The sequence below is a fragment of the Trichechus manatus genome, unplaced genomic scaffold (genome assembly GCF_000243295.1).
Source record: "Trichechus manatus latirostris isolate Lorelei unplaced genomic scaffold, TriManLat1.0 scaffold00094, whole genome shotgun sequence".
Classification (NCBI taxonomy): domain Eukaryota; kingdom Metazoa; phylum Chordata; class Mammalia; order Sirenia; family Trichechidae; genus Trichechus; species Trichechus manatus.
The window spans coordinates 10,753,706-10,772,806 of NW_004444030.1; the positions used below are offsets into that span (position 1 = coordinate 10,753,706).

A 19,101-nucleotide genomic window follows, 5' to 3' on the forward strand; every position below is an offset into this window, starting at 1 on the left:
CATCCCTTCCCCCAGTCCCTGGCAACCACTCTCTCTGTGGGTTTACCTATTCTGGACCAAACTAGTTGCCATGAAGTCTATTCTGACTCATAGCGATCCTATAGGACAGAGCAGAACTGCCCCATAGGGTTTCCAAGGCTATACTCTTTATGGAAGCAGACTGCTACATCCTTCTCCTGCGGAGTGGTTGGTGGGTTCCAACTGTCAACCTCGCGGTTAGTGGCTGAGTGCTTTATCACTGTGCCATCTGGACATGTCATATAAATAGAATCATACAATGTGTGGCCTTTTTTCACTTAGCATAATGTTTTTGAGGTCCATCCACATTGTGGCATGTGTCTGTACTTCATTCATCTTTATGGCTGAATAATATTCCACTGTATGGATACTCATCATATAATTTTAACTACCCATTATTTTTGAATTATGATTATGATTTATCAGGATGTAAGTTCTTAAATGTAAATACCACCACTGAAGTTGTAATTTGTAATAAAACTAGTCAATGTTCTAATAGTAACACTGAAAACAAAAGATGTTCTTTGGAAAATTTAAAGAAATAATACCTTGAGAGGATAATAAAAAGCCAAGCTGATAAAAGTTTTAATACTTCCATTGATTCTGCTTTATATGAACCAAATTTAAAACTAAGAAAAAAAGAAGTGTAGATCATTTTTTATAAAGTAGGCTACAACTGAATAAAAAGCTATAGCAAAACAATGCGACCCATCAGGCAAAACAGTTACAATATATGCACATCGGGCTCAATGATTATATATGTATAATGTGTGCACATTGCGCTCAGTGATTCTATATGTATAATTTGTGTCCACGATTTGAAGACCCTTCAAAGAGAGCTTCTTTGTGCGCTGGCAGGTAGTGGGTTGTGTACATCGAAGGAATAGGTGAAACCCAGTATACTACTCTCTCCTTAAACAGTGGCTATTCAGCAAATTCGTGTGCAGAGTGCAACCTTGTCGCAAATGTTGATCTCGGTCTTGAACTGTATCATGTACATGTTTTTCTAAGAGCTGTACTGTCACTAATTAAAAAACTTGTGGCCCATCACATGGTTACTCTTGCCTGGTGAGCTGGTTTTGTGAGAGAGAAACTTTGTTACCTAATCAGAGCTTTGATATGTGCTAAGTGATCTCTCAGCAAAGATTCCATTTAAGGATATCTAAAGGATTTGATTAAAGTGGAATTGGCCTTCTGGCCTATAAAAGCACACCACTCTTTTCTGTTTCAAGCAAAAAAAAAAAAATACCCTATGTGTGTGCGTGGTTCGGGGAGGGTAAGGAAAGAAAGAGAAAAAAAAAAAACAAATAAGGAAAGATATATTTGAAAAAAACTTACAAACAGATAAACACATTATTTCGACCACCTAAAGTAAAAGAGCTCTTTTTAAACTAGGCGGTTTACAACTAACCAAAACTCAGGAAATAAAAACTGTTGGCAGCAAATCAACTTAGTTGGGAAAAACATGCGCGTCCAGTTAACATCCGAAAAACACGTGGCGGGGGTGGGGAATCAGGTCTCAACTCCTGGCAAGACTCTAAGTCCCATCATCTCGTTCGGCAGCTAAGCCGGGCTGTTCAGGGCGAGCCGGCGCACTGGATGCTGGGACCTGTGGTTTTTGCTTCTGCACCTCTCTGCGGGTTTGCGACATTTAGCGACTATCGCGCCTGCGCCAGCGCCGGCTGATAGGCTGGGGCTGTGAAGGCTCGTGCCGGGTGATGTTAGGCGGCTCCCTGGGCTCCAGGCTGTTGCGAAGTGTGGGTGGGAGTTGCGGGCAGTTCTGGGGGCGGGGTGTCCGCGAAGGTGGCGCAGCCATGGCGACAGGGGAGAGCATGGCTCAGCGGATGGTCTGGGTGGACTTGGAGGTGAGTGAGGTCGGCGGGGGCTTAGGAGAGGTGAGTGAGGTTTCGCGCATGGGACCCAGTAGCCCAGCCTGTCGGGGAGAGCGACGGGGGTCTGGGCTCAGGTGTGGTAGGTGAGCGCAGCTGGGCTCTGGGGTCACGGGGCAAGTCCGGGGGCAGGAGACCTGCGTGTGGGGGGGCCGTGCTAGGTTGTGGGGTTTCTTTTAAAAAAGGAGGAGTCATCCATACGGTACTCCCCATCTGCCCAGATGTGGGCCTCTGTAATGCGCTAGTCCCTTTGAACTTAGTGTGACAGGAGTGGGGGTGGGAACAGTGGCTCTGCTGACCCCTCTCTCCCAAGCCTTAAAGGACTGTAAGTTGTTAGAGCTAAACCAGACTCTAGAGATGACTCAGCCTTATCCTCGATTTCATAAGTTAGGAAACTGAGGGCCTTAGAGAGGGTTCCAGACATTCAAGGTCATGATGTTAGTGAGTGTCTGAGTTGGGATTAGAACCCAGTTCTGGTTCTGATTCCATTATGTTTAACATTGCTCATGACAAGGGCTGCCCCCTCTCTTTCATTCTCAGTTTTCTTCTGTATAAAATGGGAATAATAATAGCGTTTTCTGCATCAGATTGTAGTGCAGGTCAAGTGGTATAATTCATATGAAAACTTTGCAAACCTTGCTGGGGTGTAGTGATAGTTATCTAACTTCCAAAATTGAGTGTGGCCAGCACAGGGACCCTGTTTTACTTACTTTGCACCTACTCCACAGTGGAACTGGGTGCCTGACGTACAGTAGGCCCTTGGTAAATGTTTGTTGAATAAAGACCCTCATTTCCTGTCTGGTGGACTTGCCTAAGTGGCATTGTTGTCTCTTCTGTCACAGTTAGGGATATTAACTGAATATGCTTGAGGGAATTCCTGTTAAACTTCGGTAAAATAGGCCAGAAAGATGGTTTTATGTTTAATATTTATTTATTTTTATTGCAGATGACAGGATTGGACATTGAGAAGGATCAGATTATTGAGATGGCCTGTCTGATAACTGACTCTGATCTCAACATTTTGGCTGAAGTAGGTGATGCCATATAATGCAGTCAGACTGTTTGGAGTTGATTGAAATTTGAAAGATCACCCCCCCCACCCCACCCCAAGTCTCTTTATTTAAAAAAGTAAGAAAACTGAGGTCTATGTAGATAAAGGTTCTAAGTAAGGTGCTAGGTCATGGTAGGTTTGATACTAGAACCAAAGTAATCCATCTAGCAGGCTACTTAGCTTTAAAAGAAACCATACCAGAAACCAAAAGACACATTAATACTATCATTTACTGAGTGCTTACTGTGCACCAGGCACAGTTTTAAGGGTTTTGCATGTACTCACTCTTAATCCTCACATCAAGTATAAAGTTGGTACTGTTACAATGCCCATTTTATAGATGATTCCTTTTGGCACAGACATTGGGTAATTTGTGCAAGACCACCTGGCTAGTCACTGGGGGAGCCAGTAGTTGAATCCAGGCAGTCAGTAAAGTGCTCCTGACCACTGGGCTGCCTTGTTCCATCAGGTTTGGTGACTCTTGTCAAAGTTTGCATCTTACTATCATAACCTTCATTTTAACTTGACTCCAGATACCTAATTCCTGCCTTTTCAGCTAGGATGTGTGATTCTTCTAGATCTATATTAAGATTTTAGAATTTCTGTTGATGCACATCCATAAAATGTATTCTTGTGGACATATGGGGCATAATTAAGGTTTTTACATGCTTTCAATTGGAACATTAAACAAAACATAAAACATAACGTGTTGAATTTCAGCCCCTCATGAAGCACTTAATAAGTACGTGACACCATGTGATTGGTAAGGGGTGAAATCCCTGACCTTGAATAACTCTGTTTCATATTGTCAGCAATATTCAGAGTCATCAAGAAAGTCTAGAATAGGAACAAAGTAGGAACAAAAGAGAGTGTTGTTAAAGAAAAAAAAAGTTTACAGAGGTAGGATCGATTTGTTACTGACAGTGGGTAAAGTTCATAAATCTACAGTTAATTCTTCCATTACTTTCTTGGGTAGGTAAGGGGGGCGGGGAAGCATTTATAGATGAATTACCAGCTATTCTCGGAGTACCAGCGATGTCTTCCTGATACATCAGCACGTCAGCTGAAGACGAATCATGAGACTTTGTATTTCTCGCATTATAATAATTAGTTTTTTTTTTTTTTGAACTTTATATAAATAAAGCTTTGAGTTTTAGGTTTGGTTGTTTTTACTGTCATTTAGAATTTATTGGAGACGAATAGTGAAGCGTTTTTATTTTACCAGCTCTACTTACCTAACTTGGCTGAAGAAGAGTTTTTCCTTTAGACTGTTGCTATAATGTGAAATACTGACAGTTTAATGAACCAGTTAGTTGATATGTACCCTGGAGGAAATTTGGGTGTGTATTCACACAGCTGCAGATGAGTGCAACATTCGTAAGTAGACAAAGATGAGGATAGGGAATGTTAAAAAAAAAAAAAAATTAGAGGCTATTGGCACTTAAGTGTTAGTTCTGTGGAAAATACATTTTATCTTTGTATAAGAGTCTGAGGAAAATATCTTATGCTAGAAAAGAACAAACGTCTGACTCTGAAACTTCTTCTGTAGCTAGTTCAGTTTGCCAACTGGGATCTAGAATAAGCTGTATAAGCCTTAGCTTTATAATAGTTTACTTTTTCTACCATTGTTGATTAGAGTTGTTTTTTTTACATGATGAATTTTTTTTTTTTTAAATATATTATCAGAGCAAATCTTTGGCTTCCCCACTGAGATTGTTTTGACCATCACCAGTTTTCTTCTTTGACTAAAACTATTGTAGGATGTCAGGCATATTTTAGTCAAATTCTCGTCATTCCTTTCAATGATTGCAAACCATTTTTATCAGCTTAGTAGTACGGATACCTTGGATTTATAGAGTACTTTTCTTCCAGAGAGTTCAAAGAACTTTCATATCTGTAATTTTTTTTAATCCTGTTAACATCCCTGAGTGAAGGGGAGGGCAGTTTGTTGTTATCATCCCCATCATACAGAAGGAGAAACAAAGCCCGAGGTGACTTGCTTTAATGCCACAGGTTAGCGTACTGTTACTCCTGGGACTCTATCCTTGTTACTCTCAGTTGAATGTTTTGACTGTTAAATGGAGCTGAGAATTTGAAGTCTACTTTTTGTTGTCCCCAGATGTCACTAAATACCTCTTTAAATTTTTTTGGTGTGTTTAATGTAAAAATAATGTTAAAATTAAAGAGTATAACTTTATCAAAAATACACGTATAGTGAGTTACTAGTTTTTCTTCTTATCCCATTCCTATTCACCAAAGTTTATGTATTTTCTTGGTATTTTGTATGTATGTGTGTATTCTTTTTTTCTTTTTTTAAATAAGTGTAAAGTGTATCATTTATACTGTTCCACAGTTTTCTTTCACTTGGCAATATAAAGTAGATGCTTTTCAGAGTGTATTCCTAATTGCTGGTGAGAGTTGACTCTGGGGGATCTAACAGCAAAAACAAACTTTTTTCTGTAATTCAGGTAGTATTTATTTGAAGTTTTCGGTGCCACATACCTTTCTGTCACATGTTCTTTCTTTCTTCTATAATCCTTAAAAAATGTAAAAACCATTCTTAACTTGCTGGCCGTAAAAAAACAGCTGCAGGCGGGGGCCATAGTTTGCCAACCCTTGATACAGTATAGATCTGTGTCTTCTCTGAATAGACATTTAGGTTCTCAGGTGTGTGTTTGTTGTTATGCTGTCATAAATAGTACTGGAAGGAATGAGGACCACTTTTAGAGTTAATGATGTGCTCTGATCTCTTAATTTCTCTGGCCAGTATATTTAATCCTAAAAGCAGCTTAAACTTTTTATCTCAGACAGTAAGGTTATTCCTGTTGGTTCCTGATGCCTAATGGCCTTTTCCATCCACAGGGTCCTAACCTGATTATAAAGCAGCCAGATGAGTTGCTGGACAGCATGTCAGATTGGTGTAAGGAGCATCATGGGAAGGTAACATTACCAAATAACAGGATTGCTGCTTTGGGGATCATAACAAGCTTGTTGCTCCCACATCTGAATCCTATACCATTGTTGGATGGTATTTAAAAAAGGGTTAGAGGAAGATTGCTTGGCAAGCCTGGGAAACTGCTTGCTGCTTTACTTTTCATCTTTGGGACCTCTCGAGACCATCTTCTCCTGAATGTCCTCTTTTTTTCTCTCCTACATTCAGTCTGTCGCGAACGCATTGTGGATTCTCAAGTATTGCTCAAGTCAGTCTTTTGGATAAGGTTAGACATCACCCTTTCAGAGAAGGGGGAATGCTGCTCTCCTGTTAATAGTTGTTTCTTCCCAGAGGTTATACCCTTGGACTTTGGGCGCCATCTTTTTTGACTGTGTGGAAATGCTATTAACAATCAGGAACAGCTGATTTGGCTTGGATTCTTTAAGAAAAAATTGGTGTAAAGATGGCAGTTTCAATTTGAACTTGAGCTCTAAAAATGGCCTATCTGTGGTTATATTTGCCCATTTTAGAAGTGAAGTTTCATTTCTGGATGCATTTGAAAACTGACTTCATGTGTTTCTGGTGGGGGCTGGGGATTCTCTCTTGCAGTCTGGTCTTACCAAGGCCGTGAAGGAGAGTACAATTACATTGCAGCAGGCAGAGTATGAATTTCTCTCCTTTGTACGACAGCAGACTCCTCCGGGGCTCTGTCCACTTGCAGGTAAAATCCAATCCTATGTATGCCTTGTAGATAGTCTTCTATTGTAGTGGTTCAAGAGACTGCAGTTCCAGAAAGACCAGCCAAGGTCATCCATGTCTTCCACTTACCCTAATTTGGGTAATACATCTTGCTTTTGTGTTCAAGTTTTCGTGTTTAGTTTATCACGTGAATATTGGAAAAATGCCCTGAAATCTGACATGAGATCTTGGGAACACAGACATACTCAATAAAAATTTCCCCCATGTTTTTACTATGGAAAAATTTCACGTGTACAGAAAAGTTGGATTCAGTAATTGTTAATCTTGTGCCATGTTTGTTTTACTTACCTATTTTTTTGTTGAACATTTGAAAGTAAATTGCAGACATCTTGACACTTGATTCCTAAATGCGTCATCAAGCATCTCCTAAGAATAAGGACATTCCCTTACATAATTACAATATTACTATCACATTTAAGATCTTAAAAATAATTCATGGTTATCAAGTTCCCCAAGATGTCTTATACTTGTTTTTCAACCAGGATTTAGTCAAGGTTCATGTGTTTCATTTGGTTATTATGTTTCCTTAGTCTGTTTATCTAAAACTGTCTACCTACCTTTCTTTCCCTGTGGCATTGACTTTTTAAAGAGACCAGGCTAGTTCTAATAGGATTTTGAAAGAACTGGCATTGTCAAGAGGGAAGTTAATGTTCCTTGGAGATGTACTTGCATTTGTATATGTAAATTGATGTGGTAATACTCCCTTTAAACATTTGTAAAAAATGTTTTGACATTAAATACTAGAGCATATATTGTATTAATCCCCCCCACCTGATAATGTGGCTGATGTCTGTTTTAAAGCTCTAATTTAAAACTTAAGTGTTTTTAATATGAATAACTGTATGGAAATGTGAATATGGATATGATTTGTTAAAAAATTGGAATATAAATAAAGGTCTATCTACTTCTGTGATTCAGTTAAATTTTTAGTATCAGCAGTGTGTATTTCCTGACACTGGGAGAAAATTTGTGCATCTGGTATGATAAAAAGTAACAAATAGATGTATGCATTATTTTAGCATGTGGTAGATAGAGACTTACTATTTTGTCCACAGAGAGACCATTGACAAATTTATTATGAGCTAGACTGACTAAATACTCAGAAATGTGCGTTTGGAACCTAATCAGATGTTCTCAGATTGATTTAAAAATTTTGAGATGCTTTTAGGAATTGTTTAAATTAAAAAAAAAAAATCATCTCCATTTCAAATGCTAGTTTTTATATCCTGTTGTATACTACTAGAAATACACAGATGCAGTATGCTTCGTGTCTTTCTAGGAAATTCAGTTCATGCAGATAAGAAGTTTCTTGACAAATACATGCCTCAGTTCATGAAACATCTTCATTATAGAATAATTGATGTGAGCACTGTTAAAGAACTGTGCAGGTAAGGGCTATATTTAGGATCCATTAAATTGCCTCATTTAGCATGTTTTTACTGAGAATTTGTGGAAAGTAATTGAGTAGAGCTACAAAGCTGAGGATGTAAAGTGGGAGTATATCTTCCTCATCCTGTTCTCACTTGGACAGAACCTTAATTTATCTTGGACTGGTGAGAATTGGGTGAAACAATGCCAAAAGCCTTCCATATAAATTTCATTAATCCAGAAAACTTACTGACCCCCCATTCTGTGCCAGGCATGGGCCTGTGTGCTGGGAACACATAGCTAAAAAGCCCTTACGTAGCTTACAGTCTGGTGGGTTGGCAAATGTGTAACGAACACCCCCCCCCCCAAATATACTGGGTGATGATGTCGGTAGTGGCCATGTGCATATAGTATATTGAGGGCACAAAGGAAAGAGCACCCAACAGGGAAAGCTTTGTATAGTAATTAGCTTTTAAGTTGAGATTAAAGAATGAGTAGAAGTTTTTCAGGCTTTTAAGGGAGGGGAGAACATTCTAGTCAAAGGGAATGGGCAGAGGTATGAAGGTGTGAGGCAGCAGGAAGATAAGAACCAACAAGTTCAAGGACCTACAAGCAGTTCAGTAATGCTGGAGTGCTAAGCGTGAGGTTGGAAAAGGTGGGAGATGAGACCGGATTTTGAAGGGCCATGCTAAGGAGGTTAAATTTTATCTCATATGAGATAGGATTCTTTTGAAAAATTTTAAGTGAGGAATGAGTGATATGATTAGATCATTCCGATCTTAGGATGGAGAATATATTAGAAGATAGCTAGAAAGGAGATAGGGAGATAAGAAGGGAAACTGCTGCATCATCTTGGAGAGAGAAGAATAAGCTAGGGAAATGGCAGTTGGGCTGTAGAGAAAGGTATGGAGATGAAGTATCAAAGCGGGTGAATTGGCAGGACATTGAATGCTTGATGTGGGGAGTGAGTAAGAGGAAGAAATGTAAAATGACTGTTCAGAGATAAAGGGGAACATAGAGGAAGAGTAGATTTGGTGGATGGAGGAGAGGGGTGTTTAGGATGGTGAATGTGGTTTTGCATATGTTGACTTAGGAGTGCCTGATGGAATTTTTGGTGGAGTTGTCTAGCAGGCAGTTGGATATCCAGGAGAGAAACTCAGGAGAGGGTTGGGCTGAAGTTACAGATTTGACTCTGTACATTGATAGTGGTTAGGTGAGCTTGCTCAAAGAGAATGTGTAGAATGAGGAGAGAAGGGTGGAAGACAGAGCCCTAGGTGAAGAGGCAGCTTGATAGTCACACCCAAATGCCTTTTTCAGTATTGATAAATTACTTGAAGAAGGTAATTTTTCAGTATATTTGAGACAGTTTTCCTTTGAGAGTTCCATTTCTGCTGTATATAGACGCTGGTATCCAGAAGAATATGAATTTGCACCAAAGAAGGCTGCTTCTCACAGGTATGTTTGGGTCCTACCAAGCACTTGGCAATTTGATGCACCCATAATCCTCAGATTTCTGAGTGATTGTCCACCCCTTTCCCTTGGTGGAAAGATAAAGATTGAATAGCATAAGGAAAACTTTATTTTGCTAGGATTATCAGGAATGCTGATCAGGATTCCAGTATTCCATTCTGAGATACGTGTGGGTCCTGTAGTCTTTATTATAGTTTTAAAACTTTTAGATAGCTTAGTTTGTAGGTATGATGAAACAAACTATAATTTTTCTAGTAATGAGCAGTATTAATTTTCTTCCCACAGAGGATATAGGCTTATAGCCATTTAAAATGAGAACACTTTATGTATGGTTGTATAATACTGTAATCCTAAATTTGACACTTAAAATTCTTCAGATTGTTTTTTTCATGCACTACAGCCTTAGTTACAAATACACAGGGATTTAAAGATCTTGTATACCATGTGTCCTGTGCTAATTTTTTCACTTTTTGATTTTGTAGTCTTTCAGGGTGAACATGAATGAGGGGAGATTCCTTCTAAAGGAAGCATTTGGTTCATCCTTTACTGGGTGCCTACTGTGTGATATGCACAGTTCTAGGCAAGCAGAAAATGACCAAGTCCTTACTCTAAAGAGTCGTTCATTCTAATGGGCTTTTTTTTCTTTTTCATTGATCTTACATGGACTGTAACACAGTAATACAAGTATATAATACCTTATCTGAAACAGTTGGGCTTGATGTGTTTTAAATTCAGAATTCTTTCAGATTTTAGAAAGGTAATAGTGCTCGTACATTGTTTTGATAAACATTTGGTAACACTCCAGCAAGGTCTAAGGGAGTACCCTATAATACAACACACTGATATCTACAGTAAAACATACAGGTAATCACACCCAATGAAATAACTAATGAGTATAAATAGCCTCACATCAAGACCAGGCAGGTTTTGCCACTTAATGGGTTATAAAAGTACTTTGGGTTCTCAGATCTCTTTTGAATTTCAGTATTGTATAAAGAGGCTGTGTACCTTTATTTAGCCAGAGGGTGTAATTTTGACAGGTTCAGCGCTCCACCGTGTATGTAGGACCTAGGAAGAAAACAATTGTTGCCTTAGCCACAGAAATAACTGTCATAAAACTCTTGCACTAAAGTTTGTGCAGTTTTATTCTCTAGAAGAGGCCCATCATTCAGAGCTTATTGATTTACTTGCACACTGTTCTAATAATCTTGGTTACCTGATTTCTCAGACTACAACAGATGAGAAACAGCATGTTGGACGAGAAGAAAGGCTGTTAGATGGAGGCAGGCTGCCACTGATTATAGCACAAATCACCACGAGAGAGGAGGTAGATCCTCTTTTATGGTTAGGTACTGTCTGATAATTGATGTTTATTATGACTGAGACATGAATTATGTTCAAGCATGTCAGTATATTTGTTCAGGGATGTCAAGTATTGCTCAGTTATTTCCCAGACTATGTTCCATGAGCTGTTAATAAGTACTCCACAAATGTGGTCAATTAAGTTTTAGAAATACTGTGTGCATATACTATAACCTCCTCTTGGGAATTCACCGTGCACATTAGTATATTAAATAGTTCACAAAGAACTTCTAAAGAAAAAATGTTTAATCTAGTTTTTCCTGAATTTACTTGACCCTAGAATCATTTTTTCACCCTCTGTGGGACACATCACCATTTATGCAACAGTTGGGGAAACTTCAGTCTGCTATGATTTAGAAAGTTTTTTTTTCGTTACCAAACATTTTTTAAAAAACAGAACACTTAAATTTGCTTTATTGAAATGTCCCATTTCTTGATGATGCCAAATTATGGCATTTACGGTAGTGCCCATTGTTCTTAAGTTATTTATAAGAAGTTGTGTTTTGTAAAACGATTTCCATCTCCTCTGTGTTTAAGGGTGTCATTCAACATGGTGTGTTTGCTTTTAGGGCACTCGATGACATTAGTGAAAGCATCAGAGAACTTCAGTTTTACCGAAATAACATCTTCAAGAAAAAAACAGATGAAAAGAAGAGGAAAATTATAGAAAATGGAGAAAATGAGAAGACTGTGAGTTGATGCCAGTTCTCATGCTACTGCCACCGAGTTCTCTGGAAGCAACTTCTGGTGGTCTTTTTTTGTTCACCCTGATTGCTTGGCAGAGCACCTTTCAGTTCTCTTACTCCTCTAGATTACTCACACAGACAGCACCTGGAATACTATTTTTCTCTGTCTGTGTGTTACCATATCTAACATGACAGTTTCTTTGTAAGTACCAGGTCATGTCTATCCCTCAGTACATATCTGTCTTTGCTTTTAGACCTTTTTTTTTTTTTTTTGTTTAAAAAAATAAATAAATAAAGCTAGTACTATTGAAATGCAAGTTTTTTTTTGTACCATCAATTTTTTAGTAGTTTAATCATTGGAGAAGGATGGCTTTTTCCTTGTTTTAAGTGGTATGGCTAATGTTTAAACTCTCATAATGCAGTTCGGAATGGATTAAGTTTCTTATATTAAATAGAAAGTGAACTTATTCTGTTTTGCTTTACAAGTCAAGAAAAGAATAACTCGAGAGATTCAAAGCAGCAGCTTTGAACTTGTAATTATTGAACTAATAGAGAGCTCTGGAATAGGTTGCTTTTCACTGCATTCAGGAAATTCAAGTAAGCCATCTACAGGGATTCTGTAAGTAATAACTAAGATGTATTGAATAGTTACGTGCAAGGCAGTCACTGTGCTAGGTTTTCAGAGCATAAATAGCTAGGTACCCTAGGAATAATGGTCAGTAGGTAGGTGAGAAAGATTTCAGTTTCTCTTAAGTTTAGAGTCCTTTGGTTGAGGGCTTACCACAGTCCAAGGTGAGTCCTCAACCAGAGGACACATTGGAATTACCTGTCTTTAGAACACATCTCACTCTCTTTGGTGCACTTCATGCTGGAAAATGCCCCCTTAAGACAAGAAATCAGAATTGGGAAAGGCCCACATGTGACCTGTCTTTCATTAAGACTGCTGGACTAGAACTCTGGTTATCTAAATGTATGTTCCTATTCAGTTATAGTCATTATATGGACATAGGAGTGTGATCCTAGTATGATACAGTTACAGAAATCACAAGACTGTGGATTAGAATAATCTCATAATCACAGTAAAATCTGAGAAAGCCAGAACCTATGTAAGGCGGAAACCAGTCAGAGGGGAAACGCAAATATTTTTCACCAAGATGAGCAAGAGAAAAGTGGTAAGACCACACCCTCAGTGATGGTTCAGTGATTAGTTCAAAAGTGGAAAACTTGGGACACCTGGAGAAACAAGGCAGTCCTGTTGAGTTCTGGCTCTCACAGGTTTCACTCTCTCACCTTTTCCAAATGAGTAAATTAAGGCTCACGTTCACAAACCTATTAAGTGTGAGTTGATAGAAAACATAAGTCAGCTAACTTTTCTGACCAGTATTCATTCTGCCTTCTGGAACGGCACAGGTTTTGGCTCCTGTACCAGCTTGGGTAGTTTGGAAGGCAGGAATGTGTAGTAGCTAGGAACAGGGCTCTTGCGTCAGAAGTCTGGGATCATATCCAAGTTCCATGATGTACTAACTCAGCAACTTCAGGAAGTTAACATCTCTAAGCCTCAGTTTTCCTATCTGTAAAATGAAGTTAATAATGGTACCTAACTGAAAGCGTTGTTGTTAAACTAAATGAAGCACTAATCATAGTTCTCAGCTCAGTGCTTTGTACACAGTGCATACTGTATAATGTTACGTAACTAATTTTACTAATGAAGATCGATTTGAGTCAGTCCAGGGTCTCTGGGAAAAGATACTCTGATCTACTGATGATGATAGCTGGGGGCATTATCTCAAATCAGTGTTCACTTCATGCCTATGACAACATCATACTGAAGACTGTTAATAAACTTCACTAACAGTCTGACCTTGATTTGGCATAATGTTCCCAACTAAAATTTGGCAGGATAATCTTTGTCCTTACTTGGCTCTCAGGAATGTTATAAATACCAATGCAAGAATAGATATGAAAACACTTTGGGCTTAAGAAAGAGGATCATAGTAATTGGGTTACAACTATTAATGCTGTAGGATTTCTCCCACACAATTGGCCAGTTTATTCATCTTTTTTAACTATTTGAGCCATACCGTTTAGTTTACTTAAAAATTGTAACTCTGGGTGTTATTTAAATCTCCTGCCTCGTTCTGTATGTTCCTAACATGTAGCAGAATTCTCCATTATCCCCTCATAGAGTCTGTGATAGTTTTTAGTAACATAATTGGCAGCCTGTGAGATAGCAAATCTAGTGTGGTGCAGGTCTGTATAAAGACAGGGTGGTTCAGTGATTCATTATTTTTTAGTCTAAAAATAAGTTTAAATTTGTGGTGCCAGTATTTATACTTTCACAGGGGACTCCTGAAGCTATGGAGTCATTTCTGTGAAATGAACTGTGATGCACATTGGCTTAAGTATAACCACCGTCTTAAAAATGATCAGTAGGTTTGTTTAGCAGAGCTTGCCATTCCAGTGCTTTTGGGGGCTTTTCATTTGATGGTTTTTCTGTCTGTGCTGTAATTATTCTTCAGTCTATGTTCTTAGGATCATCCAGGTATATGTCCCAAATTAAGCTCATGAAGTGAATGAATCCGTACTGTAGTGATAATCTCCAGTAAGTACTCCTTGAGTGCCCGTGATAATCTAGCCATTGTACTGAGTGTGTGGGCAAGAAAGACCTTTTTTTCAGCACCTTACCCATGGGAGTTAAGAATGGAACCAGAGGTACCTGTGTTTTCTCATTTACAAAACAATGCATCCCTTTTTAGTCAAGCAGCTGACAAACTCAGAGAAATTGATAATTACCTTTGGTAGAACTGGGGTTCTTATGTGTGTAAGCCTTAAAGAAAAAAGAATTGCTAGTCATAATGTTCAAGTGCAATTTTGTCATTAAACAAATTCTGCCATTTTGATTGCCTTATCATAGTGCATGAATGTCCCAGGTACACTCAAATGCCTTGGCATTCTGAAAAAAGTAATAAGTAGCAGGGACAGTGGAAAATTGGTTGTTGTTAGGATAAGCCATTAGTAGCATGTTAATGAGGACGGAAGTTATTATGCTGTGTGTCTGTTGATGAGGTCAAAAGCTATTATGTATCGATATGTACTGTATATTTTCTGTGGAGATTAATTTATTTGAGCAAAACCTTTAATTTTATGTGACTTGTAGCAAGACCATAGCCATGGTAGTATTTTCCTAGTTGAGCGTTTTCAACTGAATAAAGGAATATTGTAGCTTCAAAAAGGCTGCTAAAAAGATGAGGTTGTAAGTCTTCAGTCCAGTAGAGTGCAGGCAGATGCAATAGTTACTGTCACAGTTGACTTGCCAAGATCAAGTGGAATGTATAGGACCTGAGATTTAACTTGGCTTAAAGGACAATTTGGAGCCCTGGTGACATAGTGGTTAAGAGCTCGGCTGCTAACCAAAAGGTCGGCAGTTTGAATCCACCAGCCGCTCCTTGGAAACCCTATGGGGCAGTTCTACTCTGTCCTATAGGATTGCTATGAGTTGGAATTGACTCGACCGCAACGGGTTTGGTGTTTTTTGGTAAGGGACAGTGTAACCAGTCAGTTTTGCACCTGGGTTATAATGCCACCGGTGTTCTGTGATATAGAAAACAAGTCTCTCAGAAAGAACAAGCCATAGAAAATGGGAAGGTTGGGGACTGTGGAGCAAAAATATGTTCCTGTGCAAATGAAAATGTACCACGAACACCCTGCAGAATACTTGGGGATCCAGGATAAGATGCATTATTTGCCACAACACATTTTCGGAATGATCCTGTCTTAGGACCAGTGTTTAATGGGAGCTGGCTTAGAGGAGCTAAACTCTGGAACCCTGGCTTGTGTCCTTGTGAAGAGCGCGTCCCTTCGTTTCCCAATTTAGAATAGCAGGAAGTGAACAATTTAGGACAGTGCTTGCGTTTATCTCACCATCAAAGTAGTATAAGAAATTGCTGTTTTTTGTTTACAAATAGAGAATTTAATGAATTTATACCCTTTGGGAGCATCCAACCTCTTACCTCCAAACTGAGCCATATGAGGTATTGAGGATAGAGAGATATTTCTGTATCTAGATTAATAGACCCTTGTAGGCTGCTTGGAAACCAGCTCTGTTTACAACATTTTTTCTGTGGAAAATGTTTCCATTTTGAATTCCATTTAACCAGCTCACAATTAAGCAGTAGAACTCATTGTTAAGTTAGAGACCATGTGTACAAATTTTGTCCTTTCACTCATCTTGCTTGTACTCTCTCTGCCCATATCATTCATGTTTTACACACTATTTCATCTTTACCTTTCTAGGGCTTCTAAGGTACCTTGTTATTTCCTTCTACCTTCTTATTCTGGCTTTAAAGCCTTCTGTGAAATAGGTTGCCATGATAGCCTAGTCATTTTATGTTCATACTTAACAGCTAGCAGAAGCAATTTCAGAATTGAAAAGTAAGATGGATGTTAAGGGCATTGTTAAGCCCTCCCTAAAAAGTGGAGCAGGAGTAAGGTTGGCTCCTGTTGAAACTATTTTCATTTAAATATGAGCTTCCAAAATGTAGGGATTGGTATTATATGCCCCAGGGCCAGCCTTTCTTAGAAATCCTTGTTTCCTCGTCAGAAGCATCAATACTTGTTTTACACAGTTTAGGTTTTATGAATAGTAAAAGTTTTCCATTATCTGTGTAGTCTATGGAGGTGGCCAAATTTATTTTGCCAAATAAGGATGTTAAAAATTTCCACTATCACCCTCATTTCCAAAGGAAGAACATTTTGACTCACATATACAAAGGAAGGACATAATTGCAGAATAAAAGACAAATACTTCAAATTGAATACATTTAGCTTTGTGAAAAAATTAAATTGTGTCCTTTTTCACATTGCACTTTAGATTGAATAAAAGACACACACACACAAACTTCGTCCTGGGCCTGTATTAATCCCCACGTTGGAGTTTGGGAACAACTGGTATAAATGCTTGGGACTTCTGCCAGAATCCTTCTTGTAGAGGAATAGAAGAGAAAGAAGTTACATTCTGAGTTGCCAGAGTTATTTTGTTTTCCAAGTTATTAAAAGGACCTGGGAAATATCTGAAAAGCTTCCTAGCTGTCTGCTTGAGATAAAATTCCATGATCTGCTGATAATCAGACCATCAAGTGAAGACTCTGTGTTCCTTTGTTTCACACTGTTGACCTTGTACAGTCTTTCCAAGTGATTCTAGGAATGCTGGGAATTCCTTGATTATTTAAACTTTGTTTTTCCTGTTTTTCTAGTTGTGGCTTTCTGAAACTGGTTTTGCCATGAAGTCTTTGATGTTCAAACATTGGCTTTCTGAGGATGGGTGGTGAGAGGGGACAGGTGTTAGTTTTAAAGTTATTTTGGACCTTAAAGCTGAAGAAAGTAAAAAGTTACAAACTGGTAATTATTACTGATAATTACAAATTGTGTAACTGATAAAAACTGATATCCAGATTATATGAAGAATTCCTACCCAAAACCAATAAACAGAAAAGGAACCCTGTAGAAAAATGAGAAAAACCTGAGAACAGGTACTTCATAAAAGAGGAAACTTGAATGTCCAATAAACATATAAAAAGATACTCAACCTCATTAATTAGGAAATTCAAATTAAAACCACAACAAGAAACTGCTGCTTTCCTGCCAGGTTGGTAAACACTAAAGTCTGATAATACCTGGGTTTAAGTATGAAGTGCAGTAGGAACTTTCAAGTACTACTGATGAGATCTAAATGGGTTCAACTGTTGTATATGTTTCATTTTCATAGGCGTATACTACATACTTTATAAAAATACAACTAAAAAGTTTAAATGTGATAACGTGTGAAAACCATAATAAGTGCATGGCGTATAGAAAGTACTCAGATGTTCGTTATTCATTCTTATTAATTATTAATACAAAAATGTTTTTTGTTAAACATAGTTGTGGCTACATCCCATAGATTTCTCATGTAGTGCTTTCGTTTAGCTTGAAATTAAAAAAAAAAAAAAAAAAATCCCTCATAATTTTTCTCCTTAAAACAAATGCTACTTAATATTAGTTTTCAGACATGTAGGGTTGTTCAATCTATCTTTTTTTTTTTTTTTTTTTACATAATAGTGTTTTATTATACTCAGAAAATATAGTCTCTATGAAGATAATTTTTGGACATTTATTGAATAAATTTATTATTGTAGCTTGCCATAACAAAGTGCACTTGGATGAATAAAAAATAGCTTTATGGAATTCCTGATGATAATATTGGTATTGTGATTCTGAAACTGTAGCCATATTTCCCTTTCCCCGTGATAGCATCCATTAATTTTAATATCCCTATTTTTGATAACTTAGTACTGTAAGGTGTCTTAATATTGTTTCTTAGTTTCTTAGTACTATAACCATAATGATGTTACAGAATAGACTTTGATTTTGTGTGTTTGTATGTATTGTTTAGTATCAGTTTAGACTACTACCAGCAGCGTATGAGAGTGCCCATTTCCTTGTCTCTTTGTGAGCAGCATCGGATATCATTCCAAAATAATTTTTGGCAATTTAAAAAATGTATTTGTACATACACACGTGTGTGTGTGTGTGTTCTATCTTTTCAGTTGTATTTTTATTCAGTATAATTAAGGTTTAACTTTTTTTACATGTTTATTATTCGTTTCTTGTTCTCTGTGAATTGTTTGTCCTTCGCTGATTTTCTTTTGTTGCCTCAGTGTTTTAAAAAAAATTAACTTGTAAATCTTGTTTATATATTAAGGATATTATCATCACTTGTAATTTTTTTCCCAGTTGATAATTTGCTTTTTCATTTTAACTTGCTCTTTTTACTTTCTTGTTTTCTTCAGGAGCAAACATCCCCAACTTTCTCCTCTTATTTCATGTAGAGCAGTTTAGTCCTCTTTTATTGCAGGGAGAAGATGATCATTTGGCAGAGATGATGTAGACCAGATTGCACAGTTGAGTTGGAGGCTGAATTATGTGAACTCTGAGATCCTCGCCGGTTCTGTAAGTCAGTGAATATCGCATCTACTCAGACAGCTTCCAGATAATAGATAACAGAAATATAATCTCCCTTATGATACAATATGACCCTAGATTTAAGCAGGTCAAGAAAATTTAACCTTCTGACTCCTTGCCAAAATTTTATCTCAAGTGACTTCATAAATATACTGCACACACTTTATCAAGCAATCCAGGAGAAGACATCTATCTATAGTAAAGGCATAATATTGATATTTGGCAAAGATTAGAGATACAGAAATTTATTAAGACTCTTTAAGGAGCCCTGGTGGTACAGCGGTTAAGCACTCAGCTGCTAACCTGAAGGTTGGCCATTCGAACCCACCAGTTGCTCTGTAGGAGAAAGATGTGGCAGTCTGCTTCTGTAAAGGTTTGCAGCATTGGAAACCTTATGAGACAGTTCTCTGTCCTGTAGGGTTATTGAGTCAGAATTGACTTTCAGTGACAACTGGTTTGGTTAATAAATCTTTAAATTTCTAGTATTTTTATACTCTGATGGTAAAAAAAAAAAAAAAGGACAGGGTTTTTTATTTATTTACTACATGTTTTAGTTCCTACCAAGTC

The 19,101-nt window shown here is 37.8% G+C and overlaps 1 protein-coding gene across 2 annotated transcripts; it reads left to right on the forward strand.

Annotated features, from left to right (window-relative positions):
• The first annotated feature begins 1,593 nt into the window (after window positions 1-1,593).
• REXO2 (RNA exonuclease 2) lies at window positions 1,594-17,465 on the forward strand. Of its 2 annotated transcripts, XM_004382522.1 has the most exons (7): window positions 1,594-1,883; window positions 2,854-2,937; window positions 5,821-5,898; window positions 6,500-6,611; window positions 7,929-8,037; window positions 9,419-9,472; window positions 11,419-11,852. In XM_004382522.1, exons 1-7 carry the CDS (start codon window positions 1,737-1,739, stop codon window positions 11,546-11,548), a joined length of 714 nt encoding a protein of 237 aa, XP_004382579.1. In that variant the 5' UTR covers window positions 1,594-1,736; the 3' UTR covers window positions 11,549-11,852. The 2 variants fall into 2 exon arrangements, with proteins under 2 accessions (XP_004382579.1, XP_023592766.1); XM_023736998.1 differs by lacking the exon at window positions 9,419-9,472 and having other exon boundaries at window positions 1,710-1,883; window positions 11,419-17,465.
• Window positions 17,466-19,101: the final 1,636 nt, after the last annotated feature.

Bases quoted from the DNA above. Each gene is read 5' to 3' on its own strand.
- REXO2 (XM_004382522.1), top strand. From the start codon at position 1,737: ATGTTAGGCGGCTCCCTGGGCTCCAGGCTGTTGCGAAGTGTGGGTGGG. The intron at 1,884-2,853 runs GTGAGTGAGGTC...TTTTTATTGCAG, and splicing joins TGGTCTGGGTGGACTTGGAG to ATGACAGGATTGGACATTGA. The intron at 8,038-9,418 runs GTAAGGGCTATA...TGCTGTATATAG, and splicing joins ACTGTTAAAGAACTGTGCAG to ACGCTGGTATCCAGAAGAAT.